Here is a 19,267-nt window from a genome sequence, read left to right on the forward strand (position 1 = left end):
TCACAGCACTATATACATGATTGATTCCAAAATGCTAAGCAAGGAATACTAGCAGAAAGCTTTGCTGAATGATGCCAGTGTGCTCCATCAGTTGGTTGTATCTTTTATGCTTTTTTTTTTAAAAAAAAAAACAAAAACAAAAAAAAACACTATGGATAAAGATGACTCACTGCAAACACACAAAGCACTAAAGGAGCTACCATAGCAGAGAATAATGAAAAAGAAAAAGGCAATTATCGGGTTGCTTGTTTTGGCACATGTCTGAGAAATGTCTAATGCCATCATATCACAAGATTACAAGTAGCAAAACCCTGCACCAAATCAAAGCATCAGATACATCCAGCATCAGTTCCAGTAACTGGTGATGCTGTGCAAACATGAGCATACAGAAACACACAAGTCATTTAAGCAACATTATTGTCAACTTTAAAATGCCTGGATTTCTTGCTATGCGCGCGCACACACACACAAAAAAAAAACACACATACCCCCACCCCCCTCTACCCACCCACTCACTCTTACCAGCTGCGCAGTTTCTTGAACACGCTATGTAGGCAGCCATCACTTTTACAGTGCTACTCATTTCTACTTCATATTTTTATGCTCATGTCTATCACAGGGGCATATAAATATCTTCCACCAATAACCAGCACACTTGAGGAACACAGTACTTCCTTCTTCCCTATGTCAAAATTTTATTTTATTATTTAATATGTATGGTGGTGGTGGTTTAAGAGACGTATTTAGTTTTACAATTGTTTTTACAGTTGAAAACTATTATATCAGTATTAAAAATTCACACATCAGTTTTTTGAATTCTCTAAAATAAATGTAGAATCCAACAAACACACATATTTGTACTCAAAGTACTTCAGCAAACCAAAAAAAGTATTCATAATAATTGGCTTCCAATCAACCAAAAATCACTGAGCTCAGCTGATAAACAAGCTGTGCCTGCACATTTCTCTATTCTCCTGCCTCTGCCTCTTTTCTATGTTCACTATGTAGACTCTAGAGGAAAACAAAGACAGCCAAGAAACAGGAAGCGCTGCAGGACTATAGCTACAAACAATTCTTTCGGTGCTGCTGCTTCTGCTTTCTGTAGACTACAGAGGACTGGGACACGGACTGGATGGTAGGAGTGAAAAAAAAAACAGGCATGAGATGAAAAAAGATGGATAAAGATGGGAAGTTTGAATATCTAAGAATGAAATCAAGAAATTTTTGAAGAAGAATCAAAGAAATAAAGAGCATAGAGGTCTTGGTATATATTCACATTATTTTTTGTAGAGCAATCGTTAAGAAAAAACTCAGTGCCACAAAAAAAAAGTGACCAATTTTTAAATGGACCATATGTGAAACCACACAGACAGAGTTTTTATGTATTATTGTTAAAAACATCTCCAGGATAAGCCACAGATCATTTTTAAAGGACAAATGGACTACTGCTCGGAAATCAATGAGTTCTAGAGATATTGCAAGGAATTCTTCAAGACTCTTATTTCCCAGCAATGAAAAAAAGAAAATCAACCAAAAGAAATGAATGTCATGGTCCTTTCACTACTCCTTTTTCTGAGACGTACATATATGTGTGTATATACACACACAGTGCACCAGCTCTCCTAAGTATATACTGTGGAAATAATGGAAAATTAGAATCTGACAGGAAGTGCTAGCAAAACTTGACAAGTTCTGGTAGCAGAACTGCTTGTTGAGGGAGTGTCTGAGGATGGCTTAGGTGAATATTTATATGTATATTCAAAGTAAGGCAACTGTTGAGCCTCTGGTCAGGAATATTTTTAAAGGACTTAAAATTCATCAGATTGTTAAACTGCTCAGCTGAGATCAAGGCAGAGGAAACCTGAAGATTTTAAGATGGCAAGAATGTGTTGGTATATATTCTGCAGTATGTGGAAAAACATTTCTGTAAACAATCCATTGAAAAGTTGTGGGCCCTGGGTAACTATAGTTAAACTGATGGAGGTTGTGGGTGTACAATCTACATTATTAATGATGCATTTCTACCCTTTCTTTTCCTGAGCAGAARTATTTGCAGAACAGTTCTCCTGTTGTACAACAACACCCTGCTTCCAGTCCCATGAGAGTCAGAGTCATTGAATGGGGGGAGGGAGGGAATATATATATATATTTACATATATACACACACACACACATTGTATAAAAGAATGAATGGAATTTCTAGTTTTTCTGTCTAATAACCCTATATGCCTTTCAAAATATCCACGTTCTTGAGAAATGTTTTTGAATAGAGCTTGATGCTTTACTGAAATAGCTTGCATGGCTCCTTAATGGGAAGGACAGAGAATTTAAGATTAGCCTTCACTTGATCTTGAAAAATCAAAACACTCTGTGGAAAAAGCATAATGAAGCCATTACTACAAAGCATAACATTTACTATCATATGGAAGCTGCTGTGCCTGGAAGTTTAAGTTTGCAGGATCAGGTATAAGTTCTTCTAAAAATTCCCTGCTGCTTTCCTAAAAAAAGTGATAGAATGAAATCTCAGATAATCTTTTAATTTTAAAGGGGGGAAAAAGTTCTGGAAGAGTTGCTGCTACTTAGAAATGTGTGTTAGGCCCTGCAACTGACACATTAACCTTGGTCAAATCACTTAATTTCTCTCCCCCCCTCCCCATTTGCTTAATCATGAAATAAGAATAATGTCTCTCGCTTCACAAAAAGAGAGAGGTTTGGAGATCTCCAGGGATAAGACAGCACCTAGAAGTGTAACATTCTTTTTTGCAACAGTCAGGTATATTTTATCAGTTGTTGGATGAGTTTGGAGTTCAGAGGATTAAAGTGCATCAAAAGAAAAGTCTTCATGACCGTAAGGTGCAGTCTATGTAAATACATCAAGCTACAGTCTCCTCACGCCTCAGCTACTTAATAAAAGGCATGCAACCAAGCCACCACTCTGAGATGAATGCCTCTAACTTATTAATTCCTCACGGACAAGATAAGGAGATAGAAAATCTCTGAAGCATGTRAATTCCATTGTTTTAAAGTGTAAGCTGTTTTAAAGTGTAAGCTCTTTTAACCCTGCACAGTCATGCCAGACATTTGAAGAACTCTGTCAACCCCTGAATGTCAGACAGCATTCTCCTAATTTTGTTGTTTTACTTCAATGCAATTTGTCTTTAGCTAAGGAACAGCTCCCCTCAGAGAGTCAGCTGTACAATTCAGCAGTCAGTAAAGGCAAGAAAAATTTCTAGGCAAGATTCCATATTTATGTAATAGAAGAAAATGAAGAAAGCAATTGGAATCAGCTGTAAATGACATGACACGTATTTAGAATAATGAGATCATCTAACTTCTGCCAGACTTGAGCATGCAAAGGCACCCAACTTTCTGAATTTCTGAATTTTTGGAGTAGAGGGGGTCTGCAATCCACACATTACACACAGCCTGTTTCCCAAGTATGAAGAAGTCCTCTCAGAGAAAGGAAAAAGTTCCTTTCCCCTCACCCACACAAAGTATCTTCAGAGAAACTCCAAGAATTTGGTGGAATCTTTACCCTGTCTCAACAAAATATGTTAATTAGCAAAGCTATTTTAAAAAGCTCTCTCTGAAGGTGCAGCTTGATTCTGGGACTTTATATGACAGAACTCCAAAAATAACAGAAGATTCATCTACCTGAGCAATGAATACATGAACACTTCGCTGGGCTTTATCTAAAGCAGCATCTAGCCCTCTTAGATTATAAGTACTGCAGCAGGAGTTCTTCCAGAAATAGGAATTTGTTGCTGACAGCCAAAAAGAACATGTAAGGAGCACAATTCTCTTACCTCCATCAATATTACACTTCTAGAGTCACAGGTTCACTGAAACAACTTCTGATTTATAGCAGCTGGGAACAGAAACAGACAGCATAGTTACAGGATGCCACACTGACCACCAAGTGCAGCTAATAGCACAGCTTGAATGTATAGAAGCAAAACAGGAACAAACTACTGTGGTTCTGAATCTCAATAGAGAAACATCCTGATCTGCTCCATGACTTCTCCCCATCAGGTGTACATGAATTCTGCTGACACTCACCAACTTCAGCATGCTGTCCCATGTAAAAGTAATGCCAGTTCTGTGAGGGTGAGGGTTTTTTTTTTTTTTTTTTTTTTTTTTTCCCTCCCTGGATTAGTTCCTTATGTCTCCTTTTTTTTCAGCAGCAGCTGCCCTGAGTTGAACAGCTACTGCCAGAATGAAGTGGTTCCTTGAGTAGAGAGATAGAAAAAGAGATAGGTGTACTTCCTGCCAAAATGCAATCAACTCTGGCAAATCAATGTTGCCAGAATAAAACACTGAGTTGTAATTGGACATTCTCACTTCAGAATGGCACATCAAGTGATGATTACACTTGTTAGATTCTCTCTTCAGACAATCAAGCCACTTTAACTTGTGCTGGAAGTGAGTATATAAGGGCACTCACCTGTAAGAATTAACTCAAAGTGGAAGGAAGGTGAAACATGACTGAAATCCACTCATTATAAACAGACAACTTCCTAAGTGCATTAAAATCCCCAGAAAAGAAAAAGTGCTAAAAAGGAAAGTAATATATGCTTCCAGGCACAACATAAGCCACTGAAATCATAATAATGCTTCTCAGATGTCAACTACTTCCTAGGAGTTAGTATTTCTACCATCCAGCCAAAGCAGAATCAAATGCCTACCTTATTTTGATTGAAAACACAGTTCTGTGTTCCAAAAAAGCAAAATTTTAATTTATAAAAAAAATGCAATAAGAACAGATGAGTGTAGAGAAGGAAGCAACTGCTTGACAAGAAGATTAAAGGGTACCAAAATACAGACAAAGTCTTGCAGACAGAGTAATTTGGGCACATATTGAGTATCCTCTTCAGCAGATTTATGTCATAGAATCAGTAAGGTTGGAAGGGACCTCTGGAGATCATCTAGTCCAACCTCCCTGCTCATAGCTTCACTAGTCTTCTTACCTTCCAGCTGCGTAGTCCTACCCACCAATCAACAGTTCTTTGCAGCTCTGAGAGTCATAGGTTACTGATTCAGCTGCCTAGATTTAGAGCTCTGTCATATTTTCAGAATAGACATCTTTCTTTCCAGTAAGCGAGAGTATGTGAATATATAAAAATAGAAAGCAGAATGACATACCATTGCATATGGCCTCTCTTCAAGCAGTATTTTCCTCTGCAGACAAAACAGAGGTAAAGGCAACAGTAACAACTTTTGTCTTACAGGAACCTAAGTTCCAAGCACATATACACACATACACACAAAAATATACATATATATACACAACTTACACACAACTGCAGAAGTACAGGCAAGATCAGCAGAGAACAATGTTGGAAAGATATATGAAATGGGACAAAGTTGTTGATTTCACAACAGAGGAGAAACTCACAAAATCCAGAAATACTAACAGGAGCCTCAGCATCCTGTTCTATTCACCAGACATCCACTGCCACAGGTGATGAACGTCACACAGGCTGCTTTCTTTGCCAACTAAGAAAGAGGTCAAGGAGCACCCCAGGAGAGACTGAAGCAATGCTGTCCAGCTCCCAAAATTATGAGCACTGACCTCACTAGGAGTTATTCCCCCTGACAAGGCCCAAGTACTCAGCATGAACACAACAACTTTAAATCTTTTTTTGCCAGTACAGTAAAAGTGTCTCAGCCTTCTCTGCTTGTGTCCTAAAGATGAACCTGACCAGGATAATTGACTCTCAATCTTCCAGATATAGCTACTGAAAATAACTTCATCTAATGTAATCTCTTTATTACTACTGTAAAACACTTTCCTGTTTTTTCAGGTCACAGGCTGAAGGGTAAGCCAACCAGCTTAGCCTAAGATGGTCTTACGAACACAAAACTCCAGCAAACATTAGAGCTTCATATATATATCAGTACTGTTCTCAGCTGCAAGGAAATCTGATTTACATCAGGCTACTACTGCAGCAATGCCAAGAAAGGTTCTGCAGAGATGCATAACTCCAGTAAACCCAGAAACCCTTTCAGAAATTAAACGGAGGGTCACATTCTGCTCCTGGTTATGCTGGAATAATGGCTTTGCAATCAACAGTGTTATTCTTGATTTGTGTCATACCTGATAGCAGAAGATGACCATCATACACAAACATCAGACTCCATTCTCTTGAAAACTTTGAAATATCTCTAAGTCTATTGTTTTTAAGTTTCCTGTTACAAACAGCAGAATAAAGGCATTTGGAAGCAAAATACTTCCTCTTCCAACCCCTCCTCCCCCACCAGGTTGCTAAAAGCAGATGTTTTGGTTCTCAAGAACACCAAAGAGCATGCTGAAAAATAAACAAAGCAAAAATCTCCAGAAGTTTGATGGGCCACAAACCTCTGTTTTTCAGAGGATTAGTCAATCTTGATCACCAAGGTTAGTTACAAAAAACATGGTCTGCATCTGTTTATCATCACTTTGGGGTGTTTTTGAAGTATCCAGGGTCCAAGGAATGCTAAGGAGATATCGGAGTATCTGAAACGTTGATCTAATCTCATATGGCAATTCCTACACTCATTTTACAGCCTGAAGTTACAAAGGAGAGTTGCTTAGGAAAATACTGAGACAGTGTCTTCTCAAATACTGTGAAAACATCTTCTCTAAAAGCAGCACTCTGTTCTTTCCCTTCTATCTATACTATAATAGCTAGCATCTTACAAACGCATTAGATAGCTGGGCTTAGCATTTTTTTGCCAGGATCTATTTAAAAAACAAAACAAAACATAACACATGCAAAGCAAAAACCTGTTTAAGCTTGACTTTCTTGTGGAACTTGCAAGACGGAAGAAAACCAAACTGTTCTCTAGAATGCATAGAGAAGAGGAGTTTGTATGTCAGCCTCTCAGTCTGACCTATTCTTTTCCAGAAAAGGGAGATTGGTATGTGTTCTCCTCGGATGCTGAGAACTGAAATAATCTTAGAGGGCCTGCCTGAAACTAAAGTGATGCAAGGCACAGAAGGATTGATTAAGGCTGTTCTGTTCACTTACTGATAGACATTTGTCATTTCTTAGCCCGAGCCAAAATGAAAGAGCTGTTACAAGCTGTTGGTTACATCTAGATCCTCAACTGGAAAGACAAGTCCCCTTGTCTTGAGCCCCTGTAGCCTGCTAAATTCTGCCCAAGGAGCTACCCACCTTTATATGTTTACGGCTTATATACACAGCTAAAACAATCCCAAAGTCAAACAAGCAAGCAAGCAACACCTCTGAGGTCAGCCGATACGCAATAAACAAGGGAAAATAAATCTGTAGAAAGAGCGACTCATTTCATGTTGACTTCTCCAGTGTGACATGGATCTAGAGGTGACGATGGATCTAAAACTGATCTGTGCTGGATATTTTGATCTCAACCCATTACTTAGTGGAGCAAACACCACACATCTCTATGAGAGACTCTGCAGATCAGGAGTCCTCTATGCACATAGGTAACAATAGTGTGTAACATACTATGGTGCAAATGCAATGATTCATCAATAGGATTTCATTGCAGAAGGCTACAAAGGAAAGATAAAAGTACTTACATGCAGGCAGTACAGAAATGTTGTGCCAAGGCACACACTCTTCAGACAATAGCATGTATTAATCAATATCTAATCTTAACAGTTTTATGGAAAATATGTTATGAAAATGTAGGCCTAGAGTTGACAGAATACATATGAAACCCACTAAATATTACAGCAAAGGTTCAATCACAAGAGGACAGAGCTCAAACTAAACATATTTATACATATTATAAAAAAATTAAGTAGATGCCATTTAAGACAAATTTATCCTAAGGACAAATATCTTTAGGATATCCTCCCAAAAATTCAATGACAAAACAAAACAGGGGACAACAAAGTCACAGAACTTTAAAAGTAAAAGGCATGGCCTGTAATAACTGGCTATCTAAGAAAGATCAACCAGGAGAATAATATCCCAACAAGAAAACTTACACAAGGCATACACTAAATGCCAAACCTGGGCTTTGTCAGCATTAACAGAGAGAGCAACAGAACCAACTTCTTTGCAGTTGTTCTGTATCTACCACAATATAAAGGGAGGCAAAGCCTAAGCCTAATATAATAGGCTTTCTTTTCATGTGCTGTGAAAAGGAGAAAGTGCTAATAGCCTAATGGACCACAGTTGTTGTAAATGTGAAAGGAGTAGAGAAATAATTAAATTACAGATAAGTTCTAATGAAAAACAGATTACTGGAGATTTTTTCACTATCTACTAAACAGATACATGTACAGGAAGAGGTAGATGCTCTAGCTGACATTACTTCCTACTGTCTTCCTATTACTATTTTCTCAATTCTAAAGAGATTACCACAAAAATATCAGTAACTCTGAACATGCCCAGATGTGCTAGCTAGTAAAACCAGAAGATTCAGAACCAAAACAGAGAAGCTTTATTTCTACCGTGATAATAATTTATCAGTAACAAAACATGAAGGGAGGTAGTGGGACTGAAAATGAAAACTAATGCAAAGACGACATGTAAGATATGTAAAATCAAGAGTAAAGAACATTTCCAAGAAACCCTTATGGGAACGTTACCTGTTAGGGCAGACATCTTCCCTTGTTTTAGCAACTGGGTTTTTAGAAGCTTTTGTTTTTGACTTTTACCAATGAGAACCTTACTAACCATATAGGTTCAAGGACAAAGAAGCACTGTCATAATGCTAACACTATCCTTTTTTATCTCAATTATATCAACTATCTTAGCCTATCTAAGGTAATGACCACACTCACTACTCACTACTATGACCACACTCACTTGTATTGATCTAAACAAAGCAAAATTTATGTTTATTGGATACTTGGCTGTCAAGCTCTTTCTTCCAAATTGCATTCTATTCTTACTGAAAGAGCAAGGATTAAATGGGGGTGGGTCGTCTTTGGTGTTAAATAGGTCTCTTTTTACTAAGTTGGAGATTACAAACTGCATGCAACTCTTTCAAAYTTATCTGTCAAAGTGCAATAGGCACAGGTTTCATTTTCCTCCTGCAAGTAAGCACTTGATGTACTTTACACCATCTGTCTTACATTCCTTGTTGAAGCATTTTCCCCATCCTGCCTTTGACAACAGCAAAGGGAGTCCATGTTAATAGTGGGATGACATGGTCCTATGGGCTTGAGACAAAGCCATAGACAGGGTTATCAGGGGTCACAGGCAAGAAAAGGAAGTGCACTAGAAAGGCTGACAGGTTGTATGTGAGGAAAACTCCATGGTAATACTGCTGCTCCTACCCTACATCTCTTTCAGAGCAGAGCTATAGACAGACAGGACATCATGTTGCTCTATTCTCCAAAATATCTGAGAGTCAATTACAAGTACTTGATATCCCATTAGTATTAAAGCAAGTCTGGTTCAGTGCCAGTATGAGACTATTGTCTTCTGATTTGCATTTACTCCAATGCTTCTAAGACAGAAACCAGATGATTTTAACTTAATTCTCTGACAAAAGTAGAATCTTTAAATTGATGCTGCATAAGAGGCCTGTAGGATATTTGCTTACAAGCACTTTCCTAAATAGCACTGCTTATTATCTGAAAAAACAGCATTTGTGGACTATTTGCATCCTTAAAAGATAGGGCATATGCTGCAGTGAAGATTCTTATTACTATAGTTTCATTATTTCTGCAGATATAGGACAGAAATCTTGACTAGTAGACTATGAAGCATCATAATTAAAGATATGCTAGCATGACAAAACAGAAAAACAGTGTTTACTGAGGCAGTAGCCATTCTTGTAAAATGCACTCATTAGCACACAAAATTCATTAATGTACAAGTTTTTTCATTCACCAGTGCAAATTAGCACAAATGCATTGTTCTGAAAAAGGGGATGAAAATCATATAAAGTACCCAAAGAGAAAGAATAAGTTTTTTTTTTTTTTACTTTGAAAGGTGCCCAAACCCTATATGTCAAAAATACAAGTCCAAAGTTAATGTAGTCTTTCTCCTGATTCTGCCACTTCCGTATCACACATTGTGTGTCTGCTTCTCAGAATGGCAAAGCACAAGTGTTTTTTCATAGACTACATACGAAGCAGAAGTATCTAAAAATGAACAGAAGAGCTTCAGCTCAGATAGAAGTAATTTCTGAAGTTGTGGCAAGTATGTCTGATGCAACACATTCAAGATGCTGTTAATTATATACAGTAGCAAGTTCTAAAGATGCACAAATGAAGATTCTGTAACTTATACTGCAAAGTTCTATATTAAAGGATGATCCCTTCTATGAGGGACTTTTCTACTGGTTAGAGTACTTCTCATTTATGCATTCATGCTAAAGAGTTTTAACAATAGGAAGTGCACACATACCTTTTGTTAGACATACATGACTACTTCCATTATCTTTTGACTTCTTGGTTTCCATTTACAACTTTTCTGACAACAAGCTTTAGTAGGAAAATTTTATTCTAGTTTAGCAAATGAATTATCCATTATTACACTTGAGCACAGCAGACTGAACTCTAAAATATCAAATAGTCTGTAAGCAGTTCTTCTTCAAAACTAATTAGCATATTTTGTAATTTATTTTTTCGTGGTTAGCTCAGAATACAGTAGAAAGCTACAGGAAACTAGACCTTGATGTTTGGAATATCTATGTATACCCCAACTGTTTCCATTTCCTGCCAGCGACACTGATTCAAAATCAGTATTCATAAACTTTCATTGGCAATTTGCAAAATTCAAGCATCTGAAAAGTGACAGTTATTCTAAGAGATCACACAGAACACCATTTTACATGGTTCTTATCATAAAATATAGCCTGTCTTCTCGTTTACCTCAGAGTGGATTAGAAACAATTCATTGTAAACTATTGGACTACCTGATATAGAACAAGTGGGAGAGGTGAGCCATGCCAAGCCAAGCCCAGCAGTCCAAAAATCAGTTCCAGGATACATAAGTAGCTGGAATGAGTTTTGTGTTAATTTCTAACATGTTTCAGATGCCAGTGGAGGTGGCAACTCAACAGACCCAAGTGATTGAGGCCAGCGGAAACCCCAAAAGGAGGCTGCATATTTAAGTATGCTCCAATTCAGTGATTACCATTTGGGTTTTAAAGCTTGCTTTCCTTTTAGAAAAAATACTAAAAGAGTCAAACATTCTCCAAGTTTATGCTAATTACCAGAAATGTCAACTATCCTTATTCATAATGTGCCTATGCATTGGTTTTCAAGAGTATGTGAAATAAGCTGAAGAACTGAAGTGTATTCATCACAGTGTTATTAAACTTTAATTAGTTACCTATGTAAAATCAATTGTTCAAATCTCCAGGAGGTGTATGGGGAGGGAAAAAGATTAATTCTTTTTCTGCTCTTACTTGAAAGGCTTTCCTACACTTAAAGAGCAACCTTTTAGCTAATTACTTTCAGCATCTTAAACTTGAGGCATTGGAGAGCCACAGAAAATGCCAGTCAACTTTATATTAGAACACGCGCAGTTTAAGCTTTAAAACATGAACTTTGAAGATCTGAAAACACATCAAGAACCCAATATTTAAGCATCAAACTCAAAATACCAGCATAGCTTGAGTATAAGGAGCTGAGTAAAGGGTGAGCAGCAGAAGGGAATGAGGCCTGCACAGCTGGGAAGATCAGGCAGGACTGTCTGCCACCTAACAGAGCTAAGCAATGCTAAACTCAGGAAGTATGGGACTGGTTTCCACTAAACAGAAGGAGGATCACATAGTAGTTGCCCTTTTCAGCTGTTCTGTCCCCCATGTATTCTTGGGAAGGTACGGAATGCACTGACATTAGTATTTTGCTTTGGAATGGAGATTGTCCTTTTGGAACAAATCTAACCATTTCATTTACTTAGCTTTTTGTTCATGTATTGGAGTGGTCTTCAAGCGTGAAAACTGGATTCCTTTTGGATGAAACTCTGAAGAAACACACTAGGAGTGAACCTAATGTTCTCCAGCCACTAATGGGCTGAAATACGTAACACTGCATTCTCAGCCCCAACTGCTCTACTGCACAGATTTGCTTCTACTGAACAGTGCTATTTGGTAGAGCAGAAACAGCCATGAACTCTGCTTTGCTGAGACCTAGGGGCTTTATGTAGTCTACACATATGAGCAAGCCTTTTCCAACAACCATGCACAACTATTTTTCCCCTTCAATATGGGAACATGTTGCCAGTGCATTCAACTATCTTTGCTGCGTTTTGCTGCAGGTCCACACTGAATTGGGACCCAACCACTCACCCAATTTTATCTGTGAGGTAAAAGGTTCATAGACATATGTGTGAGTTCTTCTTATATGTGAGTTCTTGTTTCCTAGAACCTTTCAAGTTTTTTCTCTTTTTAGACACTCAGAACAGGTGTTGTACTGCACTATACGGCAGCACGAGACCATCTGGTTTGCTAAAGCCCATCATGTGTAGGAGAAGAGCACTACCCCATAAAAGCCTAGGGCATGGTTGTATCTCAAGGAAAAGTAGTGTGTGGCCTTGTGCATGAGTGTCTCCTAAAACAATGTCCCTTTTCCTAGAAGGTTTTAGCTTATGCTAATTATGATAAGACATGGTACTTGAACAATAACAGTGGGGAAGACAAGGTAAAGTGGAAAAAAATATTTCTAAAAATAAGCAGAAGCTACTAGTTTGAAACCTGCCTACTTCTGTTAAGCCCTGGATAATCAACAACAAATTCAAAGACAATGTGGCAACTCCTAATATAAAAGGTACGGCTTATGGTAAACAGCTGTAAAAAAAGACAAGAACATTTAATCAAAGCCTGAAATGTGAAGAACTAGACATGGGAGAAACATACTTCAAAACAAAAGGTAGAATGAACAAATATTTCTTTAGCATGACATAAATTATACACTTTAGTCTGAATTTCTCCATTGTTGAAATCATAGCCTTTATTAGATCATTCTCTCTCAAGATTAAAATTCTACTTTCTCTTTGCTTTCTTAAATAGAAATTCTCATCTCTCTCTCTCCTTGTTTATCTTCTTGTTGCAGAGAACTCTTCCCTACCTCTCACAATAGTTTTGAACTATCAGGTCATCTTTTCCTTATCTCAACTCTCCACAGTCCTAACAGCTGGACTCCAAATTCTGCTGGTATTTTACTCTTTGCTGAATCTCTCTTCTATAACATCTTTTGTACTTGCTTGACATAGGCAAAATATTTCAAGTGGAAACAATGAATCCCATATTCATGAAGAAGTGTGTGACTAAATGCTGACAAATGGCATGTGTTGTGTGGGAAGTCAGATAAAATTACCACAATGGTCTCTTCTGACCTTTAATTATAACAAAAAGCTCTTAATTCTGTGGTATTCACCCATGTAACTAGGAACCCAAGCATTAATGAGTAGCTTAAACATACAGATGATCTGGTGTTAAACAGAGGCTGAATTCCTGACAGTGCTGAATTCAGAGATATGTCTGTGAGAAAATATGATTTTAATAACATCAAAACGATACCTTTATGAAATCACGCTTCATTTTGAGATCCAGAAACTATTTAATATTCAGAAAATTAAATTCCTGGAAGCCTCTCCTTTCCTTTCATAAATAATAGCGTCACCCCTGAAAGGAAGGGGAAATCTTACATTAGGTTGACTGCTATCATGGTATGAAAAATTGCCTTATCTAATTTAAAGCTGATTCAAACAGCTGTAAAGAGAGGATTTGATATGCTGCATTCTTAACTATGGTGATAAAGATTTTTTCTATACAAACTTATCCTGAGCAATATGATTATTATAAGAAAAAAGCAAAGTTTATTACAGCAATGTTCAATTAGTAGCACACTAACTTGAATCCACTGTATGTAATTCACTATATGTACGCAGAAGTACAGTTGTACACCAGAACTCAGTGATGTTAGACCCTGTAGGAACATGAAGACAGGAGGACAAGGTAACTATCAGACCAGATAGCCCTCTGCGTAAATGCAGTAAATGGTTTGACCACAAAACTTGATTGCTAATACTCAGCATATGCAATTTTACTAGATACAAAGGTTTTCAGCTGCCACAGCCTCCTATGGAAATGTAAAGGCAGTAATCCTTTTGAATGGAGAGAGCAGAACGGTTTCTCTCAACAGTGCATCACATTCAGACTCTGCGCTATGTGCTGTCCTGGCTTCACTTTCTGTCCTGCGGCTTCATCCTACACAATCTTTGATGCCATAACCTAAGTAAAAGAACGTCTCTCCTCTTCTCTGTTTGAACTGCCTACTTCACTATCCTGTGACAGGACAAAAACCTGAAAGCAGCAGCCTTTTTGTTGTTGATCTCAGTGAGGCTGGCAATAACTGCTAGAGGTCTCAAGCCTTCACTTCATACCTTTTTCCAACATAGGCTACATTTATAATCAGACTCCAACAAAAGCTGATGCTAAGGGAAGGGAGAACATTTAACTATTTATGAGAGATGCAGCTTATGCATTCCTTTTGAGTGTCGTCAACATTTTGTCAGGGTAGGTGAACATTCACAGGAAGTGACTGAGAGCAGCTCAGAAAATAAGGCAGATAGATAAGCCACATCTGAATGCTTGGATTTCCCTCCATATCACCACCTTCAGCTCTCCTCCATGTCTCTATCACACATTCATTGGTCAAAAAAATCATATTAAATCTTGACTCAGCTTGCCAGGGTCCAAGGCTGAACATTTTTTCATATTTTGATCGGTGTTTCCCATCTGCCTTAGACTTATTAACCATCTCCTTACTATAAAATTCTTGGATGAAGGTAAATAAGGCTGGGACTCAAAATATTCTACACAGCAATCTCTGTCCAAAAGGTTACTGGCAAGAGAGTGGTTTTTCTGAGGATCTGACCTCTTCCTTAGCATTAAAAAAAAATCAGCACCACTTGAAGTATTATGTCGTGTTTTTTTCTTCCATCTGCCATGGATGGAAAGGTCTTTCCACTAGCCTTTTGGAGACAATATTCACAGATGTAACGTGGGGAGTGACAAGACTGTCATTAGAAAAAAACTCAATATTTTGTGGCCATACTAATTACCAAGCATTCCTGAAGGGCCCCAGACCACTGAGAACAAAAATGGGGCGAAACGAAAGGGAGAGAAATTAATGTCTCGAGATCTGCCAGCCTCCTTTCCCTGAAATAGGCAGGAAGATGGCAGAAGAAAAAGAACGAAATCTTAAGCAAGGTATGTGAATCAGCTGCAAGTCTCTCTCCATAAAAGAACCTGTAGTAGTAATCAGTCACTCTGCCACTGCTCCCTTTCACTTTGCTTTTCTTTTCTGAAGTTCAAACACACCAGTCAACTGTACAATTTCTCCCTCTTGATGTTTTCAGCAACAGACCAGGAAAGGCATTCAACCTGCACAATCATAACCAATAGAAGAGCTTTCTTGAATTCACATACACAAATTGATCTTCAGGGGAATAAATAATGCTAAATAAACACAGGCCTAGTCTTGTCAAGCACGTATTAGGTATTGCATTTTACACAAGCTGCCTCCCTGACTTCAGCAGATTACGAGTACAAGATACTACACTGTTTATGGGAAGGTTTTGTGCAACTTTAAAGAAAAAAAGACTGAAACAATGAAACCCCATAGAAATGCCATGGAGTTATATAGAAATTACTGTGAAAAACCTATGGAACTTTTTAGACAAACTCTTGTTTCAAAAATGTGTTGAAATATTCTATAGAAATCAGTGTAATAGATATTATTTTTATTAAACACTATAGCATGATTCAGTGTAAAATTATAGCTTGTCCATTAACAAGACTCATCCAGAAGGTCAGCCTGTAGTTGCTGTCCTAAATCACTGTATGGCATACATAACACTGTACATGCAGTATGTGTGTGTGCGTGTGCATGTGTATATGTATGTACATACATACTCCTATGTTTTGGCACTGCCCAATAGCAAGTGCCAGTATGCAAGCAGCTTTACATCAGAAGAGAAGAGGTAATTAAACCTTTACCTACAGTAGCTRAAATGGTGTTGAGCAGCAGGCATTAGTTTTGGTTCATTCAAAAGCATCTTAAAAAAAAAAGTAGTAAAATAGCACCCTGCAGTCTGTGAAGAACTAAAGCAATTTGAGGTTCCAGTCTGAGATACAAATTGGCATCCAGAGACCAGCAGGAAGATAGGAAAGTGATAAGAGAGATTAACATTATGAGGAATGCTGGAGAACAAAGAGCAACAGCACGGAATTTTATCCAGAGAGGTAAATCAAAACCTCTTAAGTAGCAATGATGAAGTACAGAAATACAACACCAGAACTTAAACAAGGTCATTTATAAGAGAGTATTTGTAGCATATGGCCAATCTAGTGCAGTAGGAAATTTCATGAATATTATTAGGGGTATTCATGTGATCCACTTTCCCCTATTCAGTGTTTGTCTAATGTAGTAAGATCTGGACTGGCTGAATATATATACAAATTCTAGAGTGTTATACCTGAACCTGATCATGCATGTTAAAAAAAAAAGAAAAATAGAAAACAGAACATTTTTAATGCATGTAATACTGTGTATTAATAGTGACACTCAACTGCATTAATACAGGAGGTTATTGCTACTGAATTAGCGATGCTTACAAATTAACAGCACTAGAAGCCTCACAGATTACAGGGACGTGTTCTGTATAAATATTTTTTTGATTCTTGTTTCTATTCAGGCCAAGGCCGTGACATTCTAGTTTCATTTGAACAACTCAAATCCTCCTCTGTGATGCAGACAATGTGGGAGCAGTATGACTTACGGAAGATGGATTTGCTTATTCATTGAAATTGAAGTGAAAATTACTTTTGTCTCACTACATTGTAATACGCCCTCTCATGAATATATATACCAGTATATAAATACACACACACACACACACAAATATATATTACCATTCTAAACACTAAAAGTTGATGAAGTTATATATTTAACTACAAAAAAAAAAATAGATGGAAAACTTTAGTTTTGTTTGCAAGCACGGTATAAACTATGTACAGCAGTTTTGACTGAGAACAAAGTATAAAAGTCTGTTCTAACTTGAGAATAAAGCCAGAAAATTCTAGGTAGGAGTAGGCTTACTTACAAAATATATTAGAGAAAACGCTTTAAAAAGGGAGAGAAATCAGTAGTTTGTCAATTGTGGTCTTATGTCTCCCTTTCCTCCTTTGAGTCTTGTTTTCCAAGTTCTTACTTATTGTATATTACCACTTCAGCTACCTTTTGAATAGCCAGACCAACTCCTAGCAGCTACAAGTACATTCACGTGTTTTGAAGTTTTATCTGTTTKTGAGGGAATCCAAGAAATACCATTTCCATTCCTCTGAGAAATAAGTGACTGCCACATTTTTCTCCTCAGAAGTACATTGCTTACATAGTTCTAAACTAGTGGCTAAACCATGATGAAGTGAAAGCCTTAATGTTGCAAGTGAAAATTCTGGAAAACCTTTCCCTCTCAAAGGATGGACCAGATTCCTAGCTGGTATCAGCTACCATTGTTTTGCTGAAACTACAATACTTTACATCAGCTGAGCATTTTTCAGCAGAGAGAATTTATACCAATTAAGGATTTGCTCCAGAGTTTTGCTGCCCTGTCACAGTCATCGTGGCTGCTATCCCAGGAAGGCTCGTCTTGCTTAACAAATATAAATGAGCTATGTATTTTCCTCCATTTTTCAAGCACTGACATATGCCATCTTCTTTGTAACAGAAAAAACTGCAGCTGACTTCTTCATATTTGCATCAGACACAAACAATGGCCTCAAGATAATTTCTTAACAAATCCTTTATGAGCCTGGTAGCATACCTGCCAACCTTGATAATGGAAATACGGCATGTAAAGTACAATGGGTCTATAGGGAAGGACTAGAGAACAGAGGGCCTCCTTACGTAGACAGGAAGATAATGTTTTCAGTGTGTAGACTCAGAACAATAGAGACTGCTACAAGGTAAGAGCAGTTAGGAAATCTTTAAGTCTAAACATGTATATTGACATTCTTTAATGGAGTGGGTTTGTTAGATAAATGTGTTATAATATGGGTCTTGGGAAAAAGCAACGAGTTGAAATGAGTTGACAGGTCTGTTAGGAAGGCACAACAGATTCATTTATTCTTCCAGGAAATAGAGAAATGAGACTAAGTTAGATTAGAACTGACTCTACATCCAAATGTGGTAACAGCTGAGACAGCCTTATTAGAGTAGAAGTTACAGTAGTTCAGATCCAGTATAAATTAACCCATTGAACTGATGCCTAGCTTCATTTTGCTTCAGGTTTGCATGGGGTCTTGGAATAAAAGGACCACTTAATTTTTACTCTTTTCCTCCCTCTCCAGTAAACTCACCATGTTGCCATTCATAATAAACACTGCTATGCATTTCAGTAAAGCATAATCACACCTTTTGGAAGAGGTGAGGAAATAACAGTCATTCAACTGAATGATATTTAGATAATGTTCTCTACTGAAAAGAAAAACCCTTCCAGCTGAAACCTCTGAGACAAAATGTTAACATCAGATACACACATCTTGATCTGAGTAAGAGACTAAAAATTCAAAGAAATTCTCATAGACTTATCATCCCAAGATTCAGGATAAAAACAAAAGGGGGAAAGATTCTTATTGCACTTCATTAGATTCACTGAACAATATATAGCAGAAATGTATAGAGGTATTAATAAAGTGATATTCTAATATCAGTTGTAACATTTGCTAACACATTCTGCTAGGATAGGCTGGGCTTAGGACTATCTTTTCCACATTTATCTATGCTCTAAAGTAATGATTTCAAAAAGGGGATACACCAAAGAAAGAAAAAAAGATCAGGTATACATAATACTGATCAGGAAATACAGCTGTCCAAACACATTTTGGAGAGAAGCTGAATGCAGCGATGGAACTGAGTCTTCCAAACAGACTTAACCTAAGCCAGAAGCTGTAGATTGAAACTATCTTTGTTATGCCAACATCAGGCACTTGCACATTGTCCCCTATTCCTAAAGGCATTCTATCTTTGTAATGACCTATTATATAATTTGTGTTAAACACAGGTATATGTGCTATTAGAGATGAGCTAGTAGGAGGATATTTATAAGCTCTGTCTGTAACATAGTTGCTACTGCAAATTTCACACCAGTTCTATGCCTGGTCTTGCTTTATCATCATAAGAATGATCAGTTAGATAGTGTAAATCAGTTGAAGGTATACAAATAAAATTTTATCTTTTCCCTTCCAAAACAAGCCTAGACAATATTTTAATTGAAATTTCATATGGCAGATCTAACGCACTTTCCCATCAGCAATAGCAACTGTG

General features: G+C 37.4%; 1 protein-coding gene across 1 annotated transcript in view; it reads right to left on the minus strand.

The window, feature by feature from the left end:
• Positions 1-19,267, minus strand: part of NSUN3 (NOP2/Sun RNA methyltransferase 3) — a gene marked incomplete at its 5' end in the record, with an annotated part of 64,470 nt that overhangs the window by 17,553 nt on the left and 27,650 nt on the right. The window contains one exon of the mRNA XM_085315921.1: positions 13,790-13,864. Within this exon, the coding sequence (XP_085172047.1) occupies positions 13,790-13,864 (75 nt within the window). The remainder of the gene's footprint in view (positions 1-13,789; positions 13,865-19,267) is intronic.

The sequence above is a fragment of the Rhea americana genome, unplaced genomic scaffold (assembly GCF_003343005.1).
Source record: "Rhea americana isolate MKP2758 unplaced genomic scaffold, rheAme1 scaffold_442, whole genome shotgun sequence".
In the NCBI taxonomy this organism is placed as follows: Eukaryota; Metazoa; Chordata; class Aves; order Rheiformes; family Rheidae; genus Rhea; species Rhea americana.